General features: G+C 39.1%; 1 protein-coding gene across 5 annotated transcripts in view; it reads left to right on the forward strand.

Moving 5' to 3' along the window:
- Window positions 1-22011, forward strand: part of abcb5 (ATP-binding cassette, sub-family B (MDR/TAP), member 5) — a 116923-nt gene that overhangs the window by 45974 nt on the left and 48938 nt on the right. For 4 of the 5 annotated variants that reach the window (XM_043689797.1, XM_043689796.1, XM_043689792.1 and 1 more), the window contains 5 exons: window positions 6223-6336; window positions 6874-6984; window positions 9182-9307; window positions 16863-17066; window positions 20688-20858. In XM_043689797.1, the coding sequence (XP_043545732.1) occupies window positions 6223-6336; window positions 6874-6984; window positions 9182-9307; window positions 16863-17066; window positions 20688-20858 (726 nt within the window). The remainder of the gene's footprint in view (window positions 1-6222; window positions 6337-6873; window positions 6985-9181; window positions 9308-16862; window positions 17067-20687; window positions 20859-22011) is intronic. The other variant, XM_043689794.1, reaches the window with a different exon arrangement.

Here is a 22011-nt window from a genome sequence, read left to right on the forward strand (position 1 = left end):
CTATTCCCTTTTTTGAACGGGGGCACAACATTCGCCACTCTCCAATCCTCTGGTACCACCCCCGTTGACAGTGAAGACGAAAAGATCATTGCCAACAGTTCTGCAATTTCCTCTCTTGCTTCCCACATAATCCTAGGATATATCCCGTCAGGCCCAGGGGGCTTGTCTATCCTCAAGTTTTTCAAAATGCCCAACACACCTTCCTTCCTAACAAGTATCTCCTCTAGCTTACCAGTCCGTTTCATACTCTCCTCTTCAACAATACGGTCCCTCTCATTTGTAAATACTGAAGAAAAGTACTCATTCAAGACCGCTCCTATCTCTTCCAACTTAATACACAGTCTCCCACTACTCTCCTTGATCGGACCTACCCTCATTCTCGTCATTCTCATGTTTCTCACATACGCATAAAAGGCCTTGGGGTTATCCTTGATCCTACCTGCCAAAGATTTTTCATGCCCTCTCTTAGCTCTCCTAATCCCTTTCTTCAGCTCCTTCCTGGCAATCCTGTATCCCTCCAACGCTCTGTCTGACCTTTGTTTCCTCAACCTTATGTATGCCTCCTTCTTCCTCCTTACAAGACATTCAACCTCCCTCGTCAACCAAGGTTCCCTCACATGACCATCTCTTTCCTGCCTGACAGGTACATACATATCAAGGACACGTCGTATCTGTTCCTTGAAAAAGTTCCACATTTCAACGACATCTTTCCCTGACAGCCTGTGCTCCCAATTTATGCTCCTCAGATGCTGTCTTGCAGCATTGTATTTACCCTTTCCCCAATTGTAAAACCTGCCCTGTTGCATACACCTATCTCTCTCCATAACCAAGGTGAAAGTCACAGAATTGTGGTCACCATCACCAAAATGCTCACCCACTTACAAGCCCATCACTTGTCCCGGTTCGTTACCAAGTACCAAATCCAATATGGCCTCCCCTCTGGTCGGACAATCTAAATACTGAGTTAGAAAAGCTACCTGGACACACTGCACAAACACCGCCCCGTCCAATCTACTTGATCTAAAGAGCTTCTAATCAATATTTTGATTGGAAGTAGAGTGAAGTAGAGTGAGGTTTTTTTTGATTGTATGTTGTTATTGAAATCTGTCTCTGGATTGAACTTTAAAAATATAAAAACGAAGTTACTACGTTAGTCTGGAGCAGTGTTTTTTGGAACAGGAAGACTGCGTTATTTTCTGGTCTGCATATTGTTAAGGTTATTATTGGAGTGATGTCCTCTTTTTGTTGGATGTGGGAGATTAGGGAGAGTTTCCATGTTACTGATGATAATGTCTGCAGGACGTGTCTTTAGTTGCAAATCCTATCGGACTGCATGGATCGGTTGGAGCGGCAGGTAGAGGCAATAAGGAATTTACAGGAGCTGGGGGTGTGATAGATGGCAGTTTCAGGGAAGGAGATGTATCTTCAGTTTAATCAGGTAGATGGCTGACCTCCAGAAAAGGTAAGAGAGGGAGGCAGGTAGTTTAGGAGTCTCCTGTGGCTCCCAGTGCCACGAGTTAGTGAAGGTAGGAATAGGAGGATGGAGCAGATGAATGCGTAGCTGAGCAGTTGATGCAGGGTAGAAAGATTCACAGTTTTGGATCATTCAAATGTATTCTGGGGTAGAAGTGACCTGAATAAGAAGGGTGGATTGCACTTGAATTGGAAGGGGACTAATATACTGGCTGGGAGATTTGCGAGAGCTGCTCAGGAAGATTAAAACTAGTAAGGTTGGGGTGGGATGGGGGGTCTTGGTTGTGAAACAGGGAGATTGTGAGGAAAGAGAGCAGTCTCAGACTAGTACAGTTTGGAAAAAGACTAAGTCAAACAATCAGGGCAGGAACAAAGTAGAGAACGAGATAGGATAGACAAAATTAAACTATTTATTTTGATGCAAGAGGTCTAACAGGTCAAGCAGTTGAACTCAGGGTATGGTTAGGAAGATGGGACTGGGATATAATAGCAATTACAGAGACGTGAATCAGGGATGGGCAGGGCTGGCAGCTTAATGATCTAAGGAAGGGTAGAGGGGGGAGGGGCATTTTTGATTAGGGATAACATTATAGCTGTATTTAGGGAGGATATTCCTGGAAATATGTCCAGTGAAGTTACTTGGGTGTGGAACTGAGAATTAAGAAAAGTATGATCACCTTATTGGGATTGTACTATAGACCCCACAATAGTCAGTGGGAAATTGAGAAGCAAATTTTGGAAGGAGAAGTTCATTATCTGTGAAAATAATAGGGTGGTAATCGTTGGTGATTTTAACCTTCAGATTATAAACTGGGATTGCTGTAGTGTTAAGGGCTGGAGAGAGAGGAATTTAAGTGTGTAGAATAAAATTTCTGATTCTATATGTGGATGTACCTTCTACAAAAGGTGCAAAATGTAGGCAAGGCTTGTGAATGAGGTATCGGTGGGGGAGCACTTTGGGGCCAGTGGCCATAATTCTATTTGTTTTAAACTCGTGATGGAAAAGGATAGACCGGGTGTAAAAGTTAAAGTTCTAAACTAGAGGAAGGCTAATTTTGACAGGATTAGGCAAGAACTTACAAATTTTCATTGGGGCTGGATGTTTGCAGGTTAAGGGATGGCTGGAAAATGGGAAGCCTTCAGAAATGAGATAATGAGAGTCTAGAGACAGTATGTTCCTGTTAGAGTGAAGGGCAAGGCTGGTAGGTGTGGAGAATGCTGGGTGACCAGAGAAATTGAGGTTTTCGTCAAGAAAAAGAAGGAAGCATATTGTCAGGTACAGACAGGAGAGATCAAGTGAATCCTGAGAGTATAAAGGCAATAGGAGTGAACTTAAGTGGGAAGTCAGGAGGGCAAAAGGAGACATGAGATAGCTTTGGCAAATAGGATTAAGGAGAATCCAAAGGGATTCGACAAATACATTAAGGGCAAAAAGGTAACTAGGGACAGAATTTGGGCCCTTTAAAGATTAGGAAGGCCACCTATGTGTGGAATCACAGGAGATAGGTGAGATAATATGAGTGTTTTGTATTTACTGTGGAGAAGGAAATGAGAGTAAGAGAACATTGGGAGAAAATTAGCAACATTTTGAAAAATGTCCATATTGCATAAAAGAAGGTGGTGGATGTCTTAAAACAGATAAAGGTGGATAAGTCCCCTGGACTTGATCAGATGTACCCTAGGACTCTCTGGAAGCAGGGGAAATGATTGCGGGACCCCTTACTGAGATATTTCTATCATCGATAGTCACAGGTGAGGCACTAGAGACTGGAGGTTGGCTAACTTGGTGCAACTATTTAAGAAGGGTGGTAAGGAAAAGCCTTACTATAGACTGCTGACCCTGACATCAAGTTGTGGGCAAGTTGTTGGAGGCAATCCTGAGGGACAGAATGCACATGTATTTGGAAAGGCAGGGACTGGTTCACGATAGTCAACATGGCTTTGTGTGTGGGTAATCGTGTATCAATAACTTGATTGAGTTTTTTGAAGAAGTAATGAAGAGATTGATGAAGGTAGAGGGATGGATGTGATCTATATGAACTGGTTAGCAAGGTTAGATCACATGGAATACAGGGAGAACTAGCTATTTGGATACAGAACTGGCTCAAAGGTAGAAGACCGAGGGTGGTGGTGGAGGGTTGCTTTTCAGACTGGAGGCCTGTGACCAGTGGAGTGCCACAAGGATCGATGTTGAGTCCACTTTTCATCATTTATATAAATGATTTGGATATGAACATAGGAAGTATTGTTAGTAAATGTGCAGTTGACACCAAAATTGGAGGTGTAGTGAACAGTGAAGAAGGTTACCTCGAGTTACAACAGGGCCTTGATCAGGTGGGACAATGAGCCGAGGACTGACAGATGGATTTTAATTTAGATAAATGTGAGTGATACATTTTGGAAAAGTAATTCAGAGTGGGACTTATACACTTAATGGTAAGGTCCTGGGGAGTGTTGCTGAACAAAGAGTGTGGACTGGAGGTTCATATTTTCTTGAAAGTAGAGTCTCAGTAGAGAGTATAGTGAAGAAGGTATTTAGTATGCTTTTCTTTATATTGAATATATGAGTTGGTAGGTCATGTTGTGGTTGTACAGGATGTTGGTTAGGCCACTATTGGAATATTGTGTGCAATTCTGGTCTCCTTGCTATAGGAAAGATGTTGTGAAACTTGAAAGGATTCAGAAAAGATTTACAAGGATGTGCCAGGGTTGGAGAGTTTGAGCTATAGGGAGAGGCTGAATAAGCTGGGACTGTTTTTCCCTGGAATGTCGAAGGCTGAGAGGTGACCTAAGAGGTTTATAAAATCATGAGGGGCATGGATATGGTAAATAGACAAGGACTTTTCCCTGGGTTGAAGGAATCCAATACTAGAGGGCATAGGTTTAAGGTGAGAGGGGGCAAGATTTAAAAGGGACCTAAGGGGCAACCTTTTTACACAGGGGTGGTGTGTGAATGGAATGAACTGCCAGAGAAAATGGTGGAGGCTGGTACAGTTACAACATTTAATAGGCATCTGGATGGGTACATGAATAGGAAGGGTTAAAGGGATATGGGCCAAATGCTGGCAAATGGGACAAGATTTATTTAGGTTACCTGGTCTGCATGGACAAGTTGAACCGAAGAGTCTGTTTCTGTGCTCTATATCTCTATGACTACACACTCTAGGCCTGTTGATTCTGTTAAGCTTCAAACAGGTTGGAAATTATTACATCGGCTGTTTAAGCCAGGATTCTGTTTAAGACATCTTATTATATTTAAAATACTCACCCATTATTCCAAGAATAATTTCCATTATTAGCTCCAAATGGATCTCCAGTGAAAACTGGAAATAAATGGGATTATGTCAGACTTTCAACACACTGATATTTTTTAGAGGTAAAAACTCTATTTAAAATTATTGGTCTCTGGGTGGTGGGGGAATAGCACGGAGATGTGCTCCTTTCTACTATTTATAAAACAAACATAGAACAAAGAACAAAGAGAATTTATAGCCCAGGAACAGGCCCTTCGGCCCTCCAAGGCTGAGCCGATGAGACATGTACCCAATGAGATTACCTCTGGTGGTACAATATAACAAAACCAGAATCAAATGTCAATGGATGTTTTCCTCTTCATACTGAGTCTAAGGTTTAGTTTGATTGTCAATGTGGAATATAGACCGCTAATGAGCCAAGAAAAGGCACTCGTCTTATGCAACAAGAGGCAAGTATATTGCATAATAGCAATATGTACAAGTTACATTAATTAGTTAGGTTTATGTTACATTAAAGACTATCAAGATCCAGTGATGACATTTTTCTGTGTCCTGACCTCAAGCTGAACTGCCTGATTCTTCACATAAAAGTTGAATGATATTTTCAGATTGGGTGGAGCCCAACCCAATTTCAACATTAACTTTTTCATAACTATTATTTTACCAAACACTTCCTACTCCTGAACCTGCACCCACCCCGGTCAGTTAAATGCTGCTCATGGCTTTGAGACACTCTATCTCCCCATGCTGTTTGTGTACCTGTGGGTGTGCCACTGGGTGTGCTTATAAAGCACAATGTTCTCTGGCGCACTTACAACTGCTGGGACAACTCTCAAACCTCAGCACTTGTCCTATCATAGACTGCAGCAGAGGCGGAGGTCATCACATACAAATTCAGTCGAGTGTAACAATGTATACTGTAACAGGAATTATTCATTCAAAATCCCTCCTCTGTCTTCCTAACCTTGCAAACATCACTTCCCCACACATCGACTCCATACAGAGCAATCTGTGCGAATGTACCAGCAGGCATCTTTTGGACTTGGAAGTAGGAAACATGGGCAGTCACCAACACATTCCTTGTGACAGTGCCCATTTGTTGAATGGCAAGTTTTGAGCCATCATGGCAAGAGCACTCCTCGCTGAACAAATGCAGGACATACCAGGGCCTCTGTGCAGCCAAGCTCTACTGTTGTAAAACTCCTTATATCACAAATTATGCTGTGCATTATCCTGAGTGTCCTCTCAAAATAGTAGATGTACCACCTTAAACTTAATAAGTGATGAAGCTATTGCTTGGCCCTGGGGATTTGCATTAGCTAAAAAATAATTATAATGGTGAGAATCAGTATCCTGTTTTCATTAACACATATAAAATGCGGTCTGTTATTCAGTATAAATTGCCACCCTTTATGTGGGATGTTAGAAATGTAATTCAGTGTTCTGTTAAATTAACCTCGAAATTGGCAACTAGCCTTCCATCTTCATTTTGCAGGTGTTTTTTTCTGTGATCATAGGAGCCTTCTCACTTGGCCAGGGAGCACCAAACCTAGAAGGTGTTTCAAAAGCTCGAGGTGCTGCTTACAATGTGTATAGCCTTATTGCAAAGGTAAATAATGCCTTGTATATCTGTTCCACTGCTAGGAATTACTTGACTTGTTTAAAATTGATTCTCACAGGGGTGATGTGGTGATTAATTCGGCAGCGCAGAAGGTCAGTGGTCCATTTGCAAAGCTGTCATGCATTGGTAATTTTAGCAGGTCACCAGTTGGGACTTTAAAGTAAAGGCTAGAGATCACAGAAATGACCCAATCTCTTATTCCTGTTAATGTACTAATGTTACCTGCTGGGGAGTGTTCACGTTTGAACATTTGGTTGAATCTTCGATATGTATTCATCATCCAGGCACTCAAAAGTAAAACAGTCAGATGATTGAGGTAACTCTAGGTTTTTTTTGTACTTTGGAACATCGCACTAGTCAAGAACTCTGAAGGGGCGTAAACAAAAGAAAACTGCAAAATATTGGAAAGAAAATACAAACCAGAAGGTTCATGCAATTACTTGGTCACCTGTCACAAAAGAGATTTGATGCTTTGTGAAAACATCACAATGCAAATGTATTTATTTTGAATTCCTTTATTTGCAGCATCGGCCTATAGACAGCAGCTCAAAAGATGGTCATAAGCCAGATAGTATCAAAGGAGACATTGAATTCAAGAATATTCACTTCACCTATCCAACTAGACCAGATACAAAAGTATGTACTTTTTCTGGTAATTTGGGAAAATATCTAAATAGCCAAATCAAAAAGACAATGTGTACAAATTAAGGCCAGAATTATCATTGAAAACCACTGGGAAAACCCCAACTAAAGTTTCACTGAACCACATGCTTTGATGAGCGCACCCCCAAATGAACTTGACAAAATTGAAGTCAAAGCAATCTAGTGAACTGGCACCGCATCCACAAATGATCACTCCTTCCACCACTGAGGCTGGGTAGCAGCAAAGTGTACTAGAGTACTACAAGAAACACTGCAGGCTCCTTCCAAACCCATGATCAGCACTATCGAAAAGGACAAGAGCAGCAGATGCCACTCTCCATCCTGACTTGGAAATTTATTGCTGTTCCTTCTGTGTTGGTGGATCAAACGTCTAGAACTTCTTCCTTGACAGCATTGTATGTGTGTCTGGACCAATTGGACTGCAGCAGTTCAAGGCAGCTCACCAATGATTTCTCAAGAGGGCAAAAAGGAATGGAGTATAAACGCTGGCCCAGCATCAATGCCTGCATCTCATGAATATATAACACAAACAATTCCCTGAGGTCAGGATCAGATTCCTCATTTGGGATCAAGCCAATCAAAGTCAGGAAGTCAGGAATCAAACACTTGACTGGTTTCAAACATTGACCATTCCTTTATTTCATTTGCAGAAAAGGTTCAGCATTTGAACGTCAAGCTTATGCCCCTGGGTTAGGTCTGCCATGCCTACATTGAGGGTCAGGGATCTGACCTGCCCAGTTCTGTGGCCTTGTCCCTGACTAACTGGAAGAGAAATTTATCACTCGGCTGATTGCTGGGCATGAAATTTGTCAAAGATTAATGATCCAAACTTTTGAGTATATCCTCAAATCTCCACCATTTCTTCTAGATGAATCAAACTGGTGGCTTAAAGAGTTAACTAAATGTTCAAAGAAAATCCTTGAATCAAATCTAAACTACTTTCAAATGTAAAAAGCTGCATTCTATAAATGCCATGTTCTAGCGCCAGGAGGATGAGAACCACAGTATTCCACTGATTGTTTCCTTATATTCTTTAGTACATTTCCTTACAGATTATAATCACATTCCTCACCATATACCTATCCAGTTCATTTGTAAATGAGTTAACGAATAATACTCCTTTTGAATCAAAGTTGCTAAATTTGAATGAGTTATTTCCATTAAAAAAAAACCTTTGTTCTTTTGCTTAATTTGAGTTAGTAAATTTTCATTTTGCTTGACTGCAAAGGTGGCTTTAAGGCTGCAAAGGCTGGGGCTGTTTTTCTCTGGAGCATCTGAGGCTGAGGGGTGACCTTAAAAGGTTTATAAAATCATGAGTTACATGGATAGAGTGAATAGTCAAGGTCTTTTCCCAGGATAGGGGGTGTCTAAAACTAGAGAGGATAGGTTTAAGGTGAGAGGGGAAAATTTTAAAAGGACATGAAGGGTAATTTTTTTTACACAGAGGGTGGTGTATGTTTGGGACAAACTGCCAGAGGAGATGGTAGAGGCAGCTACAATTACAACATTTAGAAGGCATCTGGTTGGGTATATGATTAGAAAGGGTTTAGAGGGGTATACATCAAATGCTGGCAAGTGGGACTATGTCAGTTTGGGATGTCTGGTCCGCACAGATGTGTTGGACCAAAGGTCTGCTGTAGGTCTCTATGACTTGAATTTAAAAGCCTAGATTGTTATTTAGCCTTTGATTAGTTTTGTTGATATTCTTTTTACAAATTTCTTATTAAGGAGCAGTTTACCTTTGATGACGAATTATGTTTCAGTTTGTTTCATGTTCCAGTTTGTATTCCCTGACATCTTTAAAATCCATCTCTCTTAACTGATTAATTTTCAGCATTTGGTGCTCAGTCATCAATAATATTCTTCAAGAAAAGGTATAACAGTCCAATTTTTAGCAGAATGGGTGAATTATAGAATAGTCCATAAGTTTTTACAGTATTCATCAATAAATATCATGCAAACTATTATATTTTGATATTCTATATTATCTTCCTCTGAATGCAAGGTTAAAATGTTGACAGTGACAAGTTTCAAAAAAACACAACGCATAAGTAATCCGTGTAATGTATGTTTGGAAACATTGTATGGCCATAACTTTTAATTTGTATTGTTATCCATAACCCCTTTTATTTTACAGGCTTGTAAATCACAGTTCTTTTTTAAATCTCAGATTCTTAAGGGCTTGAACATGAAAGTATGGAGTGGACAGACCGTTGCATTGGTTGGAGCTAGTGGTTGTGGTAAAAGTACAACAATTCAACTGCTCCAGAGATTTTATGATCCAGAAGCAGGAGAGGTAAGATTGTATTACATTTACTGAGCTCTTAGGAGAGCGCTATATCATTAATGTCACACATCAATTCTAACTTAAACCCAGTGTTTAAAACTTTGACCTCAAGTGCAGATTTCATGGTATTGAGAAAACATTACCCATGCAAACAGCATCATATCCAAGGTCAACAATCACCATGAATGGAAGATTATTATGTACCAACAATAATATTATAATAATTGAAAAATATGCCTGCTATTAAGCTTTAAGTCTTGATTTAGAATCCCCTCATTACAGAGAAATAATAAAAGGAATGGATAACCTTGAAACATCTTCATGAATAACATTTCATGGTATCAAGGGGCACTTGCAAAGAAATAACTTGTTCACTGGATTCTGCTGTTATTACAACCTTGATCCAAACATGGGCAAAAGCTGAACTCCAGAAATGAGGCTTGAGGGGTTGTCTTGCCATCAAAGCCACACTTGTCTGAGTGTGGCATCAAGGAACCATAGCAAAAGTGGAGTCAGTAGGTATTGAAGGAAATCTTTCCATGGGCTGAAGTCGTAATGATCACAAAGGAGGATGATTATGGTTGTTGAAGAGAAGTTGTCTGAGTTCCGAAATTCTCTCATAACACTGTACTAGCCCCAGCCACCTTCAGCTACTTCATCAATGATCATACCTTCATGATAAGGTCACATTTAAGATGTTTGCTGATGATTTAAAACATGATTTCCTACTAACATAATCAAGTTGACTCTCCCTCACGAGCTTGATGTTATCCAAGTATGACAAACGACTCAAAACAAGACCTTATACCTAACATGCAATGTTTGACCTGAGATGTCACCTTTATACTGGAAAGTTATCTTGGGGCAGTGACTTGAAAGAAATTCTACGATTTACATATTAGTCGATTGAAGCCTGTATCTCCATTCTTACTGATTAAAGACTTAATGGCCATCTAGGATTGTTCAGTACATTTGCATAAGTTGTATGACCCTTCGATTTTTTACTTTTAAATTATGTGTCCAATGTTTTATGTCTCACATTCTGCCTGAGGAAGGAGGGAGGCTCTAAAAACTTGTAGTTTCAAACAAACCTGTTGGGACTATAACCATGTGGTTTGAAAGGTCACAGTCAGCCTCTGATAACAGGACATTATTAGCCTTCAAACTGTCAATAAGTGGCTACATCCTGCTTGCAGGCAGAAGGCCTGATTGTCTCTGACTCTGCCTGGTGATGAATAGCCTGGGGGCAGGATGGAGCCAGTAAGGGAATGCCAACTAACTGGTGACATTGAATTTCATGCCCACTATTCCCATCCATCAGGATTGAAAACTCCAGATCACTGAAGTTTGTCTGTTGTTACACAAGTAATATTTATGCACTAAAGAACGGAATTGAGGTTGTAAATCTCAATTGGTGGATCTCAAGCCACTGTCAATCATCATTATGCCTGCAGACCCCTACCCTTGACTCTTAACCCATCTCACTTGTGAGTCCCATGTCTGCTATCTATCATGAAGCCACTTTTAATCTAAAGGAAAATAAATGCACTTGAATGACACTCATGAATTCAATGTCCCAATGTATTTCAAGAAGCAGTTTCAAATGCAGTGCATGGAATTAATTTGATTAATCATTAATTTAGGATTGAGGTAAGTTCAAAGATACATTTTTGACATTAATCAACATTGTGATTTGTAGCATGATGGTAACTTTACCACTCTAGAATTCTGGGACAAAGTGAGGACTGCAGCTAGAATTCTGGGTGAATATTCTGGAATCATAAGTTCAAATCCGATCACAGCGCAGGAGATGTTTAAATTCTATTAATTAACAAATCTAGAATATAGTTCAAATCAGACAACATCAGGTTATAGTCCAGCAGGTTCATTTGGAAGCACTAGCTTCTGGAGCGCTGCTCCTTCATCAAGTAGTTGTGGAGTATAAGTTATAGCTGAAAATGTGTTGCTGGAAAAGGGCTTATGCCCTGAAGAAGGGCTTATGCCCGAAACGTCAATTCTGCTGTTCCTTGGATGCTGCCTGACCTGCTGCGCTTTTCCAGCAACACATTTTCAGCTCTGATCTCCAGCATCTGCAGCCCTCACTTTCTCCTCGAAGAGTATAAGTTATAGTCCACCAACCACCTGATGAAGGAGCAGTGCTCCAAAAGTTAGTGCCTCCAAATAAACCTGTTGGACTATAACCTGGTGTTGTGTGATTTTTAACTTTGTACATCCCAGTCCAACGCCAGCAACTCCAAATCATGACTAGAATATAGTACCAGCTTTATTATAAATGATTATTAAAATCATGATGTTGTCATTGAAAACTCATTGGTATTTCAGGAAAGGACATATCTGCTTTCTTGACTTTATCTGGCCTGTATATGACTCTGAGCCCACAGCAATGTGGTTCACTCCAAAGTGCCCTCTGAAATAGCCTAGTAAGCCAATGAGTTGCTGAAAGGCAATTAAGAACGGCTAACAAATATTGGCGTTACCAGGGAAATCACATTCCTAGCGCAAATTATGCAAGTGTTCTGCATAGAAACTACACTTAGTTATGTGATACTGATGATTGTAGCAATCAGCCCTTCATTAAAAAAATTTCAACACATCATTGCTTAAATGCATTTCACAATTGTTCGTTACGTAACAGCTGGAGTTACTTGCCAATTGAACTATGTTGTGTTTCTTGTCCTCCATCACATAAATGGTGCAATTCTAAGAAATTATGTGCTTTAAATAACATTGCAGGACTGGATTTCTTACCTGTCACAGGGATTTTCACATACTGGTTCAAGAGCCAGCAGGGAACACACCTTTTGCTCTTTTAAGCAGGGCCTGTCAAATTAAATGGCACTCTGGCATTTCACAGTATAACAGCAGGCTTCATATGAGATCAATGGTCCCAGAGAGATAAGCCCCATCCACTGAAGTATGTCATTTAGATGTTCACAAACAGTAACGTGTGGAATGCGACAGGGAACATTACTAGGACCTCAATTATTTATGATTGATGTGAAATGCTTGGCTGAAGGAACCAAGTGTTTTTTTAGACAAATATTTTGATGAAAAGTAATAGTTGGGAAGGCAAGCTTGTGAGAAAGTTAAGAGCTGGCAAAAGGATATAGGTAGTTTAAGTGAGTGGGCAGAAAATGGATTATAATATAGGAAAATGCAAGATGGTAAACTCTCATGGGATGGATAGAAATCCAGATTATCTAAACTGTTCCAACTAAATCAGAACAGTCAAATAGCTCCTGTCTTTGCCCTCCTTGTTTGAACACAACAAGTTTTCATTTAAAAATAAAAATAATATTTTCCAATTCAGTAAATACTTGACTACGTATTTTCTATGATCATAAAATAACCAATTAGTCAAGTTTTCCTGTGTTTAACAATAATTCCAATAGTTTATCATCTTTAAATCAATCTAAATAAAGAAATACTGATTTTCTCACTCAATCCATACACACAGGTTACATTGGAGGAAAGGGTAAGATGTCCAATTTAGAGTCTTTGAAGAAAAGTAAAAGAGTACATAATTTGGTGACTTTGGCTGGTTTCAGCCCAAATTTGAACGTCTGTGCTTCTAATTTAAAGATGTAGACAACTCAGTTGATTGTTCTTCAGGAAACACAGCTGTAGATCTGGATGTAAGTTTGCTCGCTGAGCTGAAAAGTTCATTTTCAGACGTTTTGTCACTATACGCGGTAACATCATCAGTGAGCCTCCAGTGAAACACTGGTAGTATGGCCAGCCTTTTATTTATGTGTTTAGGTTTCCTTGGGTTGGTGATGTTATTTACCTTGGCAATGTTATTTCCTGTTATTTTCTTCAGGGGGTGGTAAATTGGATCCAAATCAGTGTGTTTGTTGGTAGAGTTCCAGTTGGAATGCCATGCTTCTAGGGATTTTCATGCATGTCCTGCTTTGGCTTGTCCTAGGATGTGTTGTCCCAGTCGAAGTGGTGTCCTTCCTCATCTCTATGTAAGGATGATAGTGGGTCATGGATGTTTGTGGCTAGTTGATGTTCATGTATCCTGGTAGCTAAATTTCTGCCTGTTCATCCAGTGTAGTGCAAGGTATTTTGTAAATGACATTAGTTTTGCTTGTTGCCTGTGTAGGGTCTTTCAAGTTCATTAGCTGCTGTTTTAGTGTGTTAATGGGTTGGTGGGCTACCACATACCTCTAAACACATAAATAAAAAGTGGGCCATGCCACCAGTGCTTCACTGGAGACTCACTGATTATGTGACCTAGTATGGTGACGAAACATCTGAAAAAGAACCTTGCAGCTCAGTGAGCAAACTTACATCCAGACCCGCAACATGAGTTACAAATCTTCTCAAAACTCACTAACACAGTTGTAGAATTCAGTCCGTTTTGTAAAATTGTTGCTTGCTACATGTGGAGACAATGAACTGTAGCAAGCAAGATTCAAAGCTTCCAAGGAATATGGAAAAAGAGGGATCAAATTTAGATTCTTGTTCAGACAGAAACACATAGAGGTGTTTGACCATTCTGTCAAACTAATAATAATTTGAATCTTACATTTTAATTGTAAGTCAATTAGGTTATGTCCGCTGATGTATCTTAAAGAAGGGTTCTATTATCCAAACAATTAACATTAAATGGTCATCTCTAACAGTTGAATACCCAGGTGACTGCCTTGTTAATAAAGCAGGTGGAGGGACCTTCACACTCAGGGGGCTATTGCCTTTCGTCCTTTTACAGGTTTGCTGTTTTCATTCTAATTAAGTTGAATGCAGGATGGATATTTTTGCAAATCAGGTGGACATTTTGATTATAAGCTTAAGTCCTTGTTAATTTGTATTTTTTAAGACAACTTTTTAAAAGTTTGATTTCATGTTTCCATTCGAAAGAGTGTAAATTGTTTTTTGAGGAACCTGCCTGTCCTCTTATTTGAACCACAAACCTTCAGAATGCAGGTACTGCAAGTAATTAAGAAGGCAATAAAACATCAGCCTTTATTGCAAAGAGTTAGATTATGAAATTGGGGAAGACTTGCTATGACTCAACAGGACATTGTTGGTACCACAACCTGAGTACTATGCATAGTTTTGATCAGGTGGTGCCAATATTCATTGATGTTTCAAAGAATGAAACACTATCTAATTGAAACGTAAGATTCTGAGGGTGTTGACAGGCAAGATACTGATATGATGTCTCCCTCTATAGGGGAATCTAGAACTAAGCAGCAAGGTTTATAGAGCTCTTCCATTTATCATGAAAGTAAGGAGAAAATTTATTTCTACGTGTTGCTAGTTTTGTCTGTTAGCTAGAATATCTTGGAAGAGATTGCTGAACCATAGTGGATTCAAAGGGTGAAAGTTTAATCATGTAGTAAGGAACTATGTCATGCTTATATATAATTATGTCTGTCTCTACTGAAGTTATGTTCAAACTCTCTTCAAGTCTTTGTTATGTGTTCACTAACATCATTCTAGGGGGTGGTATTCTTACAATTCCAGACAATATAGGTGCGATGCAATTGGGCTTAGCTTTTCATCATGACTGAGACTATCTTCGTCACAGCAAGAATGTTAGGAAGAAGCCAGGATTCTTAAGTTATTCATTGAATCTGGTACCTCTAATCATGATGCAGTTGTGAGTGGAAGCAATCCATAAATTGTGCATGCACAGTTCTTGGATACAGCGAGCTATTTAGCAGGTCATGGGAGTTTGGAGCCTCTCGGGAGAGGAGATTACACCAGATAATAGCAGATCTGATATCAGTGATTTGAATCGCTAGGCGAAGGTCTTGGGTCAGCTTGGTACGTACTTTCCGAACTATTTTTATGTTAACTGCAAATTCAGCCACCACATCTTTGAATGCTTTATTGAAGTTATTGGTGTAAATTCTAAAAAGTTGAAGATGAAGCACAGACTCCTATGGGACATCACTCAACACATCTTGACAATGTGTTAAAAAAAGACAGAAGTGAGGTCAGGGGTTAGAGGGCCATGACAAAATCCAAACTGAGAATCACTGAGCAGGTGTTTTTTATTCTGAGCAAATGCTACTTGACAGCGACTCTCAATTAACCCTTCTATCATTTTGCTGATGATGATTGGGACAGCCAAAACTATCGAAAGAACTGCCAGAATGTTCAAAGTTGTCAATGAGGAGTCAAATTTGTCAAAGCTGGTCATGAACTGTCCAAGAGAAATAAAAAGATAAAAAACATGCTTGGTATTTCAGTAACAAAAACAGAAATTGCTGGCAAAATTCAGCAAGTCTGGTAGTATCTGTGGAGAAAAAGCAGAGTTAACATTTTGCATCAATGAACTGAGGATATAGGCAGGCTACTTAAAAGGCACAACTTGAAAATTAACTCTGCCTTTTCTTCACAGATGCTGCCAGATCTGCTGAGTTTCTCCAGCAATTTCACAGGGTAATTTGCCAATATGGCCTTAGTGACAGGAGACACAGGTCAAAGGTTTTTTTTTGTGACTGGAAGCCCATGTCCATTGGCGTACCACGGCGCTGAATCTCTTGCTGTTTATTGTTTATCTACATCAATGATCCAGACACAAAATTAATAGTTATTCTGAGATTAACATTAAGGAAGATTATGTCATGTTTTCTGCTCTTTGTGAGTCAGTGAAATATGTGCGATATGGGATCTTTTCACTACAATTCTAACTGATACCTCTTCACCAAGACCTCCTGTCAGTCTTTTCAATCCTTCCACTACATCACTCCATTTTGTCATAGGAAAAAATCTCGTCTCCTTTTTAATCCTGGCAGTTTCATCTCTATCATTCGACTCACCACATTTCTCTCTCTTTGCAATTTGGATAATTGTATCATTTCACTGTCCTCTTGGCTACATTCTTTGGTGCTTCCACAATCTTCACTGTCCCACTGATCAGTCGATTCAGTTTTTGTTCTTTCTCATCACTTCACACAACTGTTTCAGCAAATTCATCTCATGAGTACCCATTCATTGTTCTCCTTATATTTGCCATATGTATTATGTAATATAATATAAGTTATGTAATAACTTATTGCCATTACTCCAACTAGAATTAATCTATTGTTTAATTTCCACATCCTTGCTCTAATCTTCTGATATCGATGACCCCAGGTAAACTATGCACTTACTTTTCTCCTTCTGTTCAAACTGACTGGCTCTAACCTGACAAAAGGTAAACTACTAAAAGCTTTGACAGATTTAGATGTCTCATTGTGTGAAAAAGGGTCATTTGTCCTCCTGCCAACCTCACCCCTTTTAAAAACTTTCAAGGGCTCCCTCACCACTCTGCACCCCTCCCCCATAAAAATAAACTCCATTCCAATGCAATCATTCATCGAATATAGAATTCAGTGCAGAGGAGGCAAGAATCAGGAGGTGACAATAAAACAAACAATTCACGAAAACAACTGCAATTCACTAGCATGTTGGATATTGGGAAAAGAAAATGTATTGAAACAAGTTAAATACATAATCTGGGCAAAATACATAATCTGGGCAACTGCTAAATGAATAGTGTAGAAAATGCTTAACTGAAAAATAATCACTTTATCTGTTCTTTTAGATCACTCTTGATGGGCATGATATCCGTACTTTGAATGTGAAGTGGCTGAGACAACACATTGGCATTGTGAGCCAGGAACCAATATTATTTGCCACAACAATTGCTGAAAACATACGATATGGTCGAGAGGATGTAACTGATGAAGAGATTGAGCAAGCTGCAAAGGAAGCAAATGCTTTTGACTTTATATCTATGCTTCCTGATGTAAGTGAATGTTTGAATTTTACAAAAGCACAAATCCTATTTATCTCGTTTTTGTTTTGAGTGACATGATTTCTGTAGAAAACGTTTTTATGTTGAATCTTTCTACTTTCCATTTGTTGTAACATGCTACATCGATGTCTGAGTTAGAGAAAATAACTTGAACACAAATCCCACCAGGTTTGATCTCTGGAAACCTGCGTACATTGAGGTGGGAGGTTTTCCTTTTATGTTAGTCAAATGTGTTCAAAAATATCCTCTTGCGCAGTAACATTGAAAAGTCTGAATAGCATATGCATTAACTGATTGCTCAATTGCTCAATTGATAGTATTTAATGTTCCCTGTTATCACAAATGATAACGGTGGCACAGTGGCACAGTGGTTAGCACTGCTGCCTCGCAGCGCCAGAGACCCGGGTTCAACTCCCGCCTCAGGCGACTCTCTGGGTGGAGTTTACTCATTCTCCCCGTGTCTGCGTGGATGTGCTCCGGTTTCCTCCCACAATCCAAAAAAAAAATGTGCAGGTTAGGTGAATTGGCCATGCTAAATTGCCCGTAGTGTTAGGTGAAGGGGTAAATGTAGGAGTATGGGTCTGGGCGGTATACGCTTCGGCGAGTCGGTGTGGACTTGTTGGGCCGAAGGGCCTGTTTCCACACTATAAGTAATCTAATCTAATCATAACAGCATACAGTGCACTCTAATATTTCACTATTATCATATTTAACTTAGTGACAATTACAGTCTGTTCTGATATAATGCAATAGTTCCATTCCCGTGTGATCCTGTGTTGTAACAAAATTGGGTCTTAGCAGCACCATTTAAACCAATAGGACCGGAATCAAGTTATAGCCAATATAGGTAAGGAAAGTTCACTTTCTACAAATGATGGTCTAAACTCTTCAATCTACATTATAACCAATTTGCATTAAAGAAAACGCGTACTATAGTACAACTGACAGTATGTAGATATTAATTTGGTCTGATTAATGTAAATGAGGCAATCATGTGCTGGTCATACAGCAGCTATGATATTATAAGTTATCTGTTTTCAACAATCCATTATTGTCCTTTCATCTGCCTTGTACTAATGTCTGAGATTCTCTCTCTATATTTTCCTGCCTTCCTACCTTTCTACTTTTCTCTCAAGCTTTAAGATTTTCTGTAAAACTGAACTCTTTATATAGTATCTTCCCATTCTAAGATTAAGTGTGAAAGTGCAAGAGGTTAGCAGAGATGATGCTGTGTGTTTTGTTAAATGCTGTCTGTATTATGTTAAACCCTGATAATTAACTGGATCTTCCAACGATCAGGCATGTGGATTGGTCACCAATGGACTTTTGACCTCATCAGGCCAGGAAAAGGTCGGGGGTACGGCTCTAATTGGTCACTCTTTTGGCTGTATCCAGTCTCTCAATAGTTACAGAACAGGTAGGATTAGAGTTTTAAATGGCGCTTAGGTGGTTATTAATTGACCATTTAAAGGCCTGAATTAGCTGCAGGGTGGGAGGTTTGAGTTTGAACCTTTCCAACCAGAAGTTGGTTCTAGTAGAGATGGGAATGTGGCAGGATCCTGAAATACCATGATTCTGCCTAATTAAGTTGCCTTCCCTAAGCCAGAGCTATTATCTTCAGAACCAGAGAATTCTTCCCAATGCCTAATATCCTGGCCATCTGTTCTGATATATTTTTCTGTGGCATGGTATAAAAAAAGTTTTCATTGTTAATGTTCTTTGTAAGTGAATTGGGATATTTTATTATTGTGAGATCACAATATGAATGGTAGCTGCAATTTTTATCGTTACTGTGTGGAAAACTATAACACTACAGGTGAACTACTCATGACCAACTTGAAGGAAGCAGCACTCTTCACAAATGGTTGATTTCCTGACTACAATCATGAGGTGATTTTTCTATTTATCCTGCAAAGAAAAGAAAAATTGTTCACAGAATTAATAACAAGCTGAGATTATTATTTCGGCCACATATTTTCAAAGGCTGCAAAAGTAACTCTGGTTGAGGTACAGTCCACCTGCTTGAGAGCTGTAGATCTTCTATTGTCCTACAATTTATTTTAGATCAATATAGCTCATTGTTTTAAACATAACACAGAAATTACTGGAAATTTTAATTCAGGACAATGAGGTGCACAGTGAACAGTGCTCATTGATCGTTAAAAAACATAATGGCACAAATTGTACAGTGCTGAAAATGTGTTGCTGGAAAAGTACAGCAGGTCAGGCAGCATCCAAGGGGCAGGAGAATCAACGTTTTGGGCATGAGCCCTTCTTCAGGAATGAGAATTCCTGAAGAAGGGCTCATGCCCGAAAAGTTGATTCTCCTGCTCCTTGGATGCTGCCTGAGCTGCTGCGCTTTTCCAGCAACACATTTTCAGCCGCTTTTCCAGCAACACATTTTCAGCTCCGATCTCCAGCATCTGCAGTCCTCACTTTCTCCACAAATTGTACAGTGAGTGGTAAGCAAACAGCACCAGTTTACTTGTTTGTTACTAACTTACTTCATACTTACACTTGGCTCTAGTCTGTTTTTTACAAGATTTTTACAAGATACTGTCAGCTGGACAAGCAAATAGAGCAATGCACTCCCTCACTTATGAATTAGAAACAGCGAGAAGCCAGTTTCAACAGCTAATAGGGAAAGCTGTCCTTTATTTCAACTGGAATAGATTACAAAAATAGGGGTGTCATAGTCAAGTTGTACAAGACACCAGTCAGACTACAGCTGGAATACAAGAAAAGTTTTGGGTCCCTTATCTTACAAAATGTATAGTGACATTAGAAATAGTCAGTATATGTATGGGGAGTTGATACTGGGATATTCTTTTCACATTGGCATGCTAGGGTGAATCTTTTGGATTCAATGTATCTTTGTGTATATCTTTTGACCAGAGACCACATTCCTTACCACATTCTGCCTGGTAGCTCACAGAGAACTTTCAGTTTCTTCTCTCTGCAAGCCTCAGTAGCCATAGTGATTTGTCTCTTTGTGTGTGACCTCTATCCCCTCTGTCCGAAAAATTGGAGAATGCAAGTCTGTCCACAGTCAGTTCATCTGCTCTTTCCTTTTTTTTTAAATCTCATGAACAACTTACACCTTCTTCCCACTAAATCAACCTTGCACCCCATCTCTTCCTAATCAAGTCATTTGGTTTGTTGTTGGGCAGTGATCAGAGCAGTCTCTTCACTCCTTCATTGTATCTTAATTTAAAGAGACAATTTGAAATACAGTAGCATCATAAAACCTCAAAATATAACAATGCACAATTGTGGCACGTTGAGTGATTTGTGTGTAAGGGCATTGAATACACTGTTACCCTCATCATTACTGTCACAGTCAATTTTGGCTAATAATTGGATTATCGTTTGAAGGTTTCCTATGCAGTGGTTATAACACTTCAATAACTCTTTATTGGTAGTGAAGCACATGAAAATGTTCTGAGTGCATAAAAGGTATAAATGTAAGTCTTCTATTCTCTTTTACTAATGCAATAATTGATTGTTAGACCAAGCGATACCTTCTGTCATCATTCTAAGTCCCTGCATGGTAGCAAGTATGGAGGTATATTTTTCCTAATAGTTTACTTTTTTTACTTATGCAATTTCTAGAGATTTAATACGATGGTTGGTCAAAGAGGTGCCCAGCTGAGTGGTGGACAGAAACAGAGAATTGCTATTGCTCGTGCGTTGGTCAGAAACCCAAAGATCCTTCTGCTGGATGAAGCAACATCTGCTCTTGATACTCAGAGTGAATCAATAGTGCAGGCAGCATTGGATAAGGTAAGAAATTATCAAGGAAATTGCTATTAAATTTCACAGCATCTCTTTCCTGAAGTTAACTTTAGGAGAATTTGTGATCAATTTCACACTGTTAGCTTCTACGGAGCACAGTATGGAAACTGTGGGCTCTTGCAATGGCTATCTATCATCTGTAAGTGCAATGCAAAATGGGTAACTGAACCAGTTTCTGCCAGATAGATTAGTTTAAGGCTACCTGATAACTGTCCATCCCTGTATTCCTGGATAAACCAATCCCCAGAACAATCCTGTGTTCGCCAAACAACTCTCCAACAACACTAAACTCAAACTTCAAGTTGTCATCTTGAAATATTTCCAATGCATAACAGGTCCATAGAACAGTGTATTTAATTTAAGTTATCTTGGATAAAATATTTGGTAAATATCTATTCATTAAGAATGCATGAGAGGGAAGTACACAGAACATTTCTATTGTAATTATTGCAATTAGCTATAACTTAGAGGGTGCACCACTATTGCAGTTGCCATAACATTGTATGCTGTATCACATAGTATACATGCAACATTCCAGACTTGATATAACTTGAAAATAGTGTTGTCAAAGTTTGTGTATTTGCAGCTTTACCATTTCCTTATTTACAATTACCTAAAAAGGAAACGTCCGCATGATGTTAATTTTGCAGTTTCCATTTCATGTAGATCAGTTTCCATTTCGAGAATCATCTATAAAAGAGCACAAAAGCACACTAACCATAAAGAAGTTCTGCTACCAATTTTCTGTACAAGATTGAACCATAACCTGTTTAGTCAGTATATATGAGAAATTTGACATTCTTAAAAAGTATTGACTGAATGGACATTTATAATATGACATCACATCCTGTTTTACATTTGTCATTCCCAATATTAACTGTTAAAATATGATCTTCCAACGATGTTTAGTCTTGCTTTACGATGCAATCTAGATTTACATCCTGGTTACCTTCTAAACTCCCACTCTGTATATTCATGGATTCAGTCTAGAAAATATGGTCACCCCAATTTTACCTCAGGTTTCCTTTTTTGTTCCTCATTAGCATTAAATACTCCTCTCCTAATTGTTGTTGTAATGAAAACAAGACAAACTGCACCTTCTTTGAGTCCAATCATTTTAAATCTTAGCTTAGATCCATTC

This window comes from Chiloscyllium plagiosum, chromosome 5 (genome assembly GCF_004010195.1).
Source record: "Chiloscyllium plagiosum isolate BGI_BamShark_2017 chromosome 5, ASM401019v2, whole genome shotgun sequence".
NCBI lineage: Eukaryota > Metazoa > Chordata > Chondrichthyes > Orectolobiformes > Hemiscylliidae > Chiloscyllium > Chiloscyllium plagiosum.